At 41.7% G+C, this 11,198-nt stretch overlaps 1 protein-coding gene across 1 annotated transcript in view; it reads left to right on the top strand.

The window, feature by feature from the left end:
* Positions 1–3,642: 3,642 nt before the first annotated feature.
* The window catches only part of SCP2 (sterol carrier protein 2), a 96,930-nt gene continuing 89,374 nt past the window's right edge, over positions 3,643–11,198 (top strand). Inside the window, exon 1 of the mRNA XM_010951783.3 lies at positions 3,643–3,799. Within this exon, the coding sequence (XP_010950085.1) occupies positions 3,731–3,799 (69 nt within the window). The 5' untranslated portion in view covers positions 3,643–3,730. The remainder of the gene's footprint in view (positions 3,800–11,198) is intronic.

Below are 11,198 nucleotides of genomic sequence, written 5' to 3'. Positions count from 1 at the left end.
AGGTGAGTGAGTGTGGACTATGTAGACTCAGGGAAGTGAAAATTTACAAAATGAGTGAGAGGGAGGGTTAGCCCATAGGAATCCATCCTGGGTTTGCTAACTGGCCCTTATGCAAGTTTAGGCTCCCACAGATACTGGAAGACAGGGGCCCTATCTTCAGATTTTGGCTGGAACAAACATTAAATTCTTTCAGCAGCCTTGGGGTTTCTCAGGCAGGCACGTTAAGGGGGCTAGGGTCATCCTAGGGATGTGGCCTTTGAGTTGTTAGAAACCATGTTAGTGTTCCTATAGGCCTTATAGGTGGAGGATGAACCCTAGGAGAGAAGAGGGCTCAGAGGAGCCTGACTAGAGTTGGGTGATGGAGGGAGAATCTTTGTCACTACATCATGGTGGTGTTATGATGACTGGGTAGTGTGTGTGAACCTTACTTACACATATGCTCAATAAATGTTCTCATAAAAAATGTCATTTCATTTATTCACTCAGGCATAGTGTCTACATTTATGGACTTCACCACCTCACCTCTCATTTGCATCTGAATTCATTCCAATTTTCTGCTCAATAATTAGATTGCAAAAATATTTGTGAATGTGAATTCCTAGCTTCTGCCCCTACTTTCCACCTAAACTGCTTTTGCAGAAGTCACCAATGGCCTTGTTTAGTTCATTCTGGGTGGATCAATAAAGCGTGCTCTGTGTACTCTCCCCCCTCCCCCACCTTCCACTTATTGAAGACTCGAACGCCATTAATAATCCTGGTTTCCAACCAATAGCTAGACTGTTAAGCAATCTAGAAGTAAAACTCCCTTTTTAAAGTTATTGGTGCTTGTTCGGATCATCACTATGTCTATTAAGGTTTAAACAAAAATGGGATCTAACCTCCTTCATGGGTCCTTAAGTTCCTCTCTGTGATCCTCAAGATTAATTGGGGTTTATTTCAGTCCTGGTCATTTTTTACCTCCTGCTCTTGCTTCCAATGAATTAATTCAGGTTATGGATCATCTGGCCATTCCTCCATGTTGCTTGTTGAGACAGGAGAGAAGGTGGGAGGGCACAGCCATTCAAGGAATGCTACAGCAATTAACATCAAAATGGTGAAAGACTCAACCCCCAGAAAGCCTTGAGGCTCAAGATGGTGAGAAGTTTGACTTCTGGCAGACCATCAGCTTCATTATACGCTCATTGTAACATATTACACGATGAGTAAGTAACATGCTCACAGGCCCATGACAGTCCCAAGGCTAGCCACAAAAGGTGAAAGAGTGGGAAATGGCCAGCTTCCTAGGAATCCCAGCCCCTTCTCCAGACTAGTTAGACTAGACCTTCCACTTATTAACACATGAAGCCGCTGAGCCCATAAAAACTGGCAACACGGTGCATCGTGGCCACCTCCTCTCTCTCTCTCTGGAGTGGGCCCGTACTGTCTATGGAGTGTGCACCTACTTTTAATCTGAGCACCCAACTCCCACACCTTGTGGCCTTTCTCTTGCCTTTCAACGTATCTCTCTGAATAAATCTACCTTTACTCAACTGTGGCTCGCTCTTGAATTCTTTCCTGCGCAAAGCCGAGGTGGGAAATCCCATAAAAAAGACAAGCAGGACCCCCCAGGCAGGGCCACTACTCTCCTGCCAGCACCATCATGTTCCCTGGCCCAGAGGCTCTATTTCACTTTTTGCCTCTGAAATGGCTTACTTCTAGGAAAGTGGAACTTACCCCTAAAATTCTATTGGTTCCCTGAGCTCACTCCTGATTGGTTATTTCCTGCATCCTGATTGGTCCATTTCCCTAACTTCTGATTGGTCCATTTGTAGTATTTCATTTGCATGGAGCTCACTCCTGATTGGTTACTTCTCTCCCTCTTGATTGGTTATTTCTCTCCCTCCTGATTGGTCCATGATTGGTTATTTCTCTCCCTCCTGATTGGTCCATTTCTACAAAGCTTGTTCCTAGTCAGTCAACTTTTGTTATACCTTATTTCCATATGATGTTGCAAAGTGCTAACTGGCAGCCTCTAAAAGCCTGTATAAACCTATAGTTGGGGTCCAGAGCTTGGAGTGTTAACTCTTCTGGGCCCGCTGGCTTAATAAATCTGAGTTCTCCAACTCTCCGAGTGCTGCTTGGTCTGTCCCCGGATCCAGGTTGCTGTCACAACTGAGCTGTAACACCGAGCTGTAACACATTTTTTCTACAACAGAGCCAAGGACCCACACTTGGCGGGGCATGTCCCAGGGGCTTAACGGAAGCCTGGGACATGGCCCTCCTCATGCCCCACATCCGTTTTTCCTGCATCAAGCTGAGAATAGGCACATGGGGCAACTCACATTTTCTGCCACCTCAAGAACTCTTTCAGTATTGATTTTGAGGTTACAAATACATTTTTTGAGTGGGCAAATCTGCAAATTCAGAATCAGCACATAAAAAGCATCCACTATATATATTCACAATATACATACATATATATACTTTCTATTAAGTGCTAAAGGCTTATTTCTATCATCTCGTTTAATCCACACACATACACACACACCACGGGAAAATGAGTTTCAGAGAAGTTAAAAAAGAAGGTCTCACAGCTAGTGACTGAACTTTGGTTTACCGTTTTAGACATTCATACAGTAAAGTCTGCCCCCTCCCCCCTTGGTGTACAGTCATGAGTTTTAACACGTGCAGTGACTCTTCTAACTACCATCAACCGGACACAGAACAACTCCAACACTCTGTTAGCAGATAGAGGGACCCCAAGTTAGAAAACCCACCAAATGAGTGGACAAGCCTACCAAACAGGTAGGCAAGGCCCTCCCCTCACCAATCATGTGTAGGTCCTTGCCTGCCAACTAAGAATTCTCAATAGAGGCAGAGGGAAAAAGTGAAAAAAAGAAAGCTGCTTTATTACTCAGAGAGAAAAAAAATCACTCGAGGTGGGAGCCGTCAGCCAGGTAGCTGGTAGGGACTGATCCAGCCCCTGATTGGGTGGGATCTTTTATTGGAAAGCTCTGCCATCATTATCCTCACTTCGGTTGTGTCAATCAGCTTCTATTACAGGCTCTTTCCTCCAGTGGAGTTCAGCCCTAAAACCAAAACTTCCGTGGGAGAAAGAGAACAAAGAAAGAGATAATGGGGTATATCCTTGGGATCAATGCAGCAATTATGGGACATGAAACATCTTATTGAACGATTATGTTCTTGGGACCAAGGTGCCAGCTTTAAGACTTGGGAAACAACCCTTTTCCTAACAGTCCAGCACTTTCTTTCCTCTGTTATTAATCAGTTAGGGTCAGTAAGCCTGTCTAATCATCTCTCTCAACTCCAAAATTTTCTTAGTGATTTTGTGAGTCCGGTTTCTGGCCAAGCCCTGCCCTCAGTGTCAGGCTTTGCTTCAGGCCACACTAGCCCTCAACGTTCAGAACCTAAACCTGAAGGGCTGGTCCCAGGCTATAAAGCCTTTTTTCAGGGGCTGAAGGGCCCTAGGTCTCCAACTCTTCGTTGAAACCCGGCCTGGAGCTTTTTCCTCAAACTGCTCCCAGACGAGCGCCCGCCGCTAGCACCTCCGGGCACGCACACGGGCACTAGCCCCTGCCCTCCCGCCCCGCCCCGCCCCGCCCCTCCGAGGCCTCCCGCCCCGCCCCTAGCCTTGGGAACACAGGCTCTGCTGCAGCGTCAGTCTCGGGCCAGTTCTCGCGTGATGTCCTTTCGTCTGCTGGGCTAGCTTCTACCACCACTGATCCAAGACATGCCTGTCGCCACAGCACGGTCTCAGCCCCGGAACCGGGTGTTTGTGGTGGGGGTTGGGATGACCAAGGTAAACAGAGCCGTAGACCCCCAGAGGCGGGGCCCTTGCACCTCTCAGTCTGGGTGAGGCCGGGGTAGCCCGGAGGTGACCGGGAAACGGGGGTGGGTCAGGCTTGGTGCTGTGCGTCGGTCCGTCCTTCCTACCCGCAGGGCGCCGGGGGCTTCCCTTCTAGCTCGGCTTCTTGGCTCTGGGGACATCAGAGTGGCGACTCGGGTGGGTTGTGATGTAGAGTGTCTCTGGGGGAATGTAATGTCTCAGGGTTGTTCCTGCTGCCATGTTTTCCCCGTTCTTCCTTTTTCTCCCTGGGGCACAGTTTGTGAAGGACGCCCCAAGATTACCCAAAGTCCACACCTCCTTTGAATCTGAGTGAAATCCTAGGGTGTGTGGACCTCTGACCGAAGCCAGGTCGGCCTCATACCCGAAAGGAAAGCATGTCGTGAATGTCACCGGTTCTGCACTTTCAGGAATAGTCCCCGAAGCATCCATTCTCAGGTACAGTTTCAGGTGTGGATGAGAAGGAGAAGCATTAGTGATGCTTAGCACAAGTGTCAGGTTTTCTGGATCCTAGGACCTTTGTATTTCTCAAGTGGTACTCAGGAGGCCAGAGGCTCCTACAGTCTCATTTCTTGATACCGTCCCCACTTCTGTACTCTAACAATGCCGAAGTGCTTTTAGTTTCCCTCCACCCCTTTTTATGCCTCTGTTGTTTTGCTTTCTGTTGTCCTCACCACTTAATATCATTTGTTTTCACTTGGTTAATTTATTTGCATTTTTAAAAGATCAATTCACATTTTCTCTAAGAAGCCTCAGATCCTCCTGACTTGCCCACAGAGCCCTGTACTTACCTCTGTCCTAGTACTTACTGTGATATCCTGACATTCAGCTTATATGTCTGTATTCTTCCTTAACATGTATACTCCTCCAAGTCAAGAACCGCATCTAATTCATTGCCTCTTTTCATGTCTATTTATATACCTCTAGCACCTTGAAAATACTGGTGTCTGAAGGCCCTCAGTGAATGTTAGTTGAACAATATTAAATGGATATGCTTTGTGAAAGAGAGTTCCTAGAGGAAGTTCTCTTTCTGAGAAAACAGCCTTAAACTTTTTATCTTACCCGATGGACTGAGAGTACACAAAGCAATCAAAACATGGAAATATTAAAGTCAGTCTAGTACATTATCTAGTACAAGCAGATACTTGAAGATCATCCTATTGTTTCATGGAAGAGGGGACTTCTAATATAGGTGGACAGTAAAACTTTAAAGTATAGTATTAATGCAGTCAGATCCTCCATTGTCTGTTAAATGTCTGGATATGCTGGCTAACTAGAAAAGAATTGAGTTTTCTAACGCTTCGGAAAGTGGGAGATGTACTTATTTTTCGTAAGGTTAGGAGGGGGAGGTGTGGGAGGTGTTAGTTACAATCTTGAGGAAAGAGATTGGGAGTATGGAGAGCAGTTTTATTGATGTGTTTACTAGGCCAATGTACTTTCCTCTGGGTTTAGACTTTTGGAACTTGGGGGAGGGTTTAATGAAGAGAGAAATTTAGTAGGTAATACTTTAAGCTCTACTGGTAGGTCTCAACTGGTTGGGTTCCTGTGTTGTGCTTCTTGATTTCAATAGCTGAATTCCTAGACAGCTTGAAGTTCTCTTAATGAGGCTTTATTATCAGTGTAGGAAATTAATTCCTATTGGTAAATTAGAATTGCTATGGTGCATGTTGACAGGTTTTAACACAACTAAATCACAACTACTGCCTCGCTGACAGCGGGCCGAGTCCCTTTGCTTTTGCTGCCTGCTTCCTGATATGCCCTCTTTTCATCAATTTAGATTCTACTTGTTTTCAAGAACTGATCTGCCTTAGTCTGTTCGGGCTGCTATAACAATAATACCATAGACTGGGTGGCTTAAACAAGAAATATTTATTTCTCACTGTTCTGGAGGCTGAGAAGTTCAAGATCAAGCCACAGGCAAATTTGGTGTCTGGTGAGGTCCTGCTTCTGGTTCATAAACAGCTATCTATGGCAGAAGAGGCAAGGGAACCTGCTGTCCTCTTACAAAGGCCAAACCCATTCCTGAGGGCTTCACGACTTCCCAAAGGCCCCACTTCCCAAAATGATCACATTGGGAATTAGATTTCAATACAAGAATTTGGGGAGGACATAGACATTCAGTCTATAGCAGAATCCAAGTATTTTCTTAAAACTTCCTCAAACTGCTGTTAAGTTACACTGGCCACCTTTTTTATTTTTATTTTTTGAAATTCTGGTGCCCTTATAGTCAGGACCATATAATTGAATACTTAATTTTTCTAATATTTCTGTTTATAATTCCCCGACCCACAGAAAAAAATGTCTCACATCACAACTCCATACACATGCACACACACACAACTGAAACAAGTTTGCTAAAGCAACCCTTATCTTTATTATGTGTGATAAACTCTTGATATTTCTTATTCTATTTCACTTTTTAAAATGCTGTTCACAACCCACAACCCTCAAAATTGATTTTGCCACCCTCTACAAACCTACAGTTTGAAAAACATTACATTATCTCATTTACTTTTCACCGTATAATGGATTACTATCCCCATTTTATTGTCCATCTTTGAGGGTCACAGGGGCTAAGTAATTTACCTATCTTGATACCGTTCCTAAATTTTGAAACTTCATTACTTAAAATCTCGTATTCCTTCCATGCAGCTCTAACACACATTGCTGTTACAGTTAATTCATCATTTGAACATATATTCAATAAACATTCCTGTTATATGCTAGGAATAAAAAGATGGAGAAAGCAGGGCTCCTGTTTTTAACGAATGTATAGTATGGAGGAGGAAAAGATAAACAAGTAATTTACATACAGTGTATTAGGACATTTGATTAAGCGTGGCAGATTGAAGATATGAATTTATCTCTATATTGGTGCTTTCCAAACCTCTCTAAAATGACAGGGAGGAAATAAGAAAGGTGTTAACCCATAAGGGTAAAGTGAATAGGAGAGGAAACAATAGCAGAAGATGTCAGGAAAACATTGGATGACTAACAGCTGATGGAAAAGTGGTCATTGACTCAGAACAGAGGAACCCACAGACCAAATTTCTGAAGAGGGGTTATGCTGGCTGAGTCTTCCTGCAGAACTCCACAAGGCTCAAGACCTGCATGTACGAGATGCCAAGTAAGGTGAGGCTGAGAGAAGGGAAGGAAAACACTTCAGTGGAATAACTGGATCCCAAGATCCCTTTTACCACTAGGTGACTGTCCTTCCTTGTCAGGGTGTTGGAGGCTTGTTCTCTGGAGAAACTGAACAGGTAAATCTCTAGAATCATCTGGCTGTTAGGCTTAGTGGAAGGCAGGAGTGAGTCCCAAGCTGAAAAAAGGGAATTGAATGAAATTCAGTATACTAAATGATGGTACTTCCCACCCCTGTTCCCAGAATACTGGCAGTCAGACATATACTAGCTTCCTGGCAAAGGTTTGGAAAATTATGTGAAACGGCTCCAGAGAAAAGCCAAATTACCATTCCACTCAAAGTGCAAGATTTTAATGGACTTTAATATAACAAGAGTATGAAAAATTCATTGGTATTTTAAAAAATTCAACATTTCAACTAACCTATAAGAAACTCCCACTTGTCAAGTTTTAGTGTAGTATTAAAAAAGAGTATCCACAATTATCTAAAGAGGCTATTAAAATACTCCTCCCTTTGCCAACCAGATATCTGTATGAGGTCAGATTTACTTTATAGACTTCAACCAAAACAGCATAATGCTAAAAGTTGAATGAAGAATCAGCAATGAGAATTCAGGTGTCTTCTATTAAATTTGCTATTAAAGGGAACTGCAGAAATGCAAAACAATGTCACTTACCGCTTTTTTTGTTATTTTTTTTCAGTTATTTTTTATAAAAATTATGTTAACACGTAATGGGTAAAATTTTTTTGAATGAATTGAAGGCTTTTAAAAAATGTCCTGTTTTAAGTGCAAAGAGAGTAAATATTGGTAAATATAGCCTTCATAATCAAAAGCTTTTGGCATCTTCAGTGATCTTTAAGAGTATAAAGTGGTCCTGAGGTTGAGAAGTTTTAAGAATTGCTGGATCTAGTCATTGAGCACCAATAGCTGCTAACAACACAAAGAGAGGAAACAGTCAGACGTTAGATATTCCCTGATGAATGACTACGCCACCACCTGTAGTTTTACCAAGGAGGTAAAATGTGAGTGTGCAGGCTTCTGGATCCAGCTGCCAAGCTGCAGGAAGTAAAGGAAACAGAGGAACATGCTGAGCTGCATGAGTATACAGTCCACAAAATCCAGGCGGTGTGGGGTTGCCGGCCAAATGCTCTGGGTTTTTCAACAGATACATGGAGAGGAAAAGAAAGGGGTGGAGGGGAACCTGTACATTGAAAGAAAACTAACACAACATTGTAAATCAGCTGTACTTCAATTAAATAAGTAAAAGAGAATTAAAAGCCCATACAATTAAAAAAAATGGACAAAACTGAATTATAGTGTCTACAGATAAGACACTGGGTGATAAAACTGAAACACTACAAGGGAGTGATTACTGTAGGAATCAGAATAATAATTACTTTGGTGGTGAGGCAAGGATTGAGATTGGAACAGAGGTTTAGAGGAGATTCTAGAGTGGCAAAGTTGTATTTTGTCTGGGTGTTTGGTGTCAAAGGCAGACACTAGGTAAAGTGTTAGGACAGATTTTGATCAGTTATACACTATTGCAAAAGGGAAAAAAGAGTCCAGTGTGAATGGATCTAATTTTATACAGAGGTGACTGGCTGTTTTAAAGGGAGAATAAGGGATTAGGGACGGTGGTGAGTAAGGAGCTCAGTATGGTGGTCCCTTGGTATCCGCAGGGGATTGGTTTCAGGATCTCTTTCAGATACCAAAATCCATAGATGCTCAATCTCCTTAGTTGGCCTCAGGATGCACAGGGCCGGCTGTAGTGTCAGGGAAGTGAAAACTTACATGAAGTGGGAAGAGGGGAGCCTAGCAGCACACTACTCTCCCTTTGTAGTAAGTGCTCTCTAACCCTTATACATGCTCTGGTTGTAACTAGTGAACTGAAGAGTGACTAGTAGGGGGGAAATAGGTAATTTTTGGCTGCTGAATTTGGAAATTATGAAGGATTACCTAATTCAGGAATTATGAAGAATTGGGGTGGGGCAGAGATAGGAACAAATGGTAAATGTTTTATTTTGGTTCAGTTCAACAGATGTATTTTGGCACTGGGCAATAAAGTGTGGCATTTAAGTCAAGTATCTACACAGTGTTTCAAATTTGATTTTGTGATCCATTGCTGGCGTCATGAAATCAATTTAGAAGTTTGCTTCTAGTGTTAAAAAAAATTGAAATAGAATAGAAAATATTGTGTCAATATAATAGGATAAGTATTTCATGAAAAATGTGCTTCAGTTATGTAGGTACCTACTGAGTCGTTTTGTAATATGTATCTTGTTGTGGTTTGCAGTAAAACATTTTTGAAAGCCATTTCTTGTTAGCCCAACCTCTCACCAGCAAACCACTCCATCTCGTCTAATCAGTTACCATGTTTGGTAAATTTTTCTTCCTTTATGTTTCTCAAGTCTTTCTGCTTCTTTCCATCCCTTCTGCTGCTATCTTAATCAGCTCCCACTTGGACTGTTTCAGAATCATGCCACTTGGTCTCACTGTCTCCAGCCTTGCTCTCTTCATACATTTCTTTGTCTACTTGTATTTTAAGTGGAGCTACTGGGCATTGAACCTTGGACCTAGTGCCTGCTAGGCAGGCATTCTTACCACTGACCTATCTCTTCCCCCCTTTCATACATTTCTTAACATTGCATCTAGAATGATCTAAAATGCAAGTCTTCTCATCCTACTCTGTCTCTCTTTTTAAAATAGGGCTTTATTTCTCAAAGCAGTTTTAGGTTCACAGCAAAATCAAGCAGAAAGTACAGAGTTCCTACATGCTCCCTGCCCCTACCCATGCACAGCCTTGCCCACTATCCATAATCAGCATCAGTGTGTCAGTTATTATAGTCCATGAGCCTACACAGACAATTCATTATCACTCAAAGTGTGTAGTTTATGTTAGGATTCACTCTTGGTGTCGTATATTCTGTGGGTTTGGACAAATACATGATGACATATCTATTATATTATACAGAATAGTTTCCCCGCCCTGAAATTGCTCTGTGCTCTACCTGTTCATCCCTCCCTCCCCTCAGCCCCGACAGCCACTGATCTTGTTATTGTCGCCATAATTTTATCTTTTCCAGAATGTCATATAGTTGGAATCATACAGTATTTAGCCTTTTTAGATTGGCTTCTTCACTTAGTAATATGCATTTAAGTTTCCTCCATGTCTTTCCATGGCTTGATAGCTCGTATATTTTTAGTGCTAAATTATATATATATATGTGTGTGTGTATATATATATATGTGTGTGTGTATATATATACATATATATTTAAAAATATATTTTTATTGAAGTATAGTCAGTTTGCAATGTTTTGTCAATTTCTGGTGCACAGCAAAATATTTCAGTCATATAGAAACATATATATATATTCATTTTCATATTCTTTTTCACCATAGGTTACTACAAGATATTGAATATAGTTCCCTGTGCTATACAGTATAAATTTGTTGTTCACTGAATAATATTTAATTGTCTGGATGTACCTACCACAGTTTATTTATCCTTTCACCTACTAAAGACATCTTAGTTGCTTCCAAATTTGGGCAGTTACAAATAAAGCTGCTATAAACAACTATGTGCAGGTTTAAACATAAATTTTTAACTCATTTAGTAAATACCAAGGAGCACAGTTGCTGGATCATATGTTAAGAGGATGTTTAGTTTTGTAAGAAACTTCCAAACTGTCTTCCACAGTGGCTGTACCATTTTGTGCTCCCACCAGCAATGAATGAGAGTTCCTGCTGCTCCACGTCCTTGTCAGCATTTGGTGTTGTAGTATATCTCATTGTTTTCTTTCAGTCTCTTTTAAAAAAAAATCCATTGTCTTCAGGATAAAGCCCAGGCATCACAGGACGGCATATAAAGTTGCTTGTGGGTTGACTCTAGAGCCAGATTGTCTGAAGTTTCAGCTCCACTAATTATTAACTGTGTGTCCTTGGGCAAGTTACTTAATCTCTCTGTGCCCTAGTTTCCTTATCTTAAAATGATGATGATAATAGTACCTAACTAATAGGGTTGTTGTGAGAATTGAATAGGTTAATATATATGAAGTACTTAGTACAGTAACACAGTAAGTGCCCTGTAAATGTTAGTAGTTACCATCATTTGGTCCTAAGTAACTTTTCTATCCCTGTCGCTTGCCATTTCCCACCTTCTGTTTCAACCTCTACAATATAAAATTGTTTGCATATTAAGTTGCCATATT

This window comes from Camelus bactrianus, chromosome 13 (genome assembly GCF_048773025.1).
Source record: "Camelus bactrianus isolate YW-2024 breed Bactrian camel chromosome 13, ASM4877302v1, whole genome shotgun sequence".
Classification (NCBI taxonomy): Eukaryota; Metazoa; Chordata; class Mammalia; order Artiodactyla; family Camelidae; genus Camelus; species Camelus bactrianus.
The sequence above is the reverse complement of the archived record's forward strand: the minus strand, read 5'-3'. Positions and strand labels throughout refer to the sequence as shown.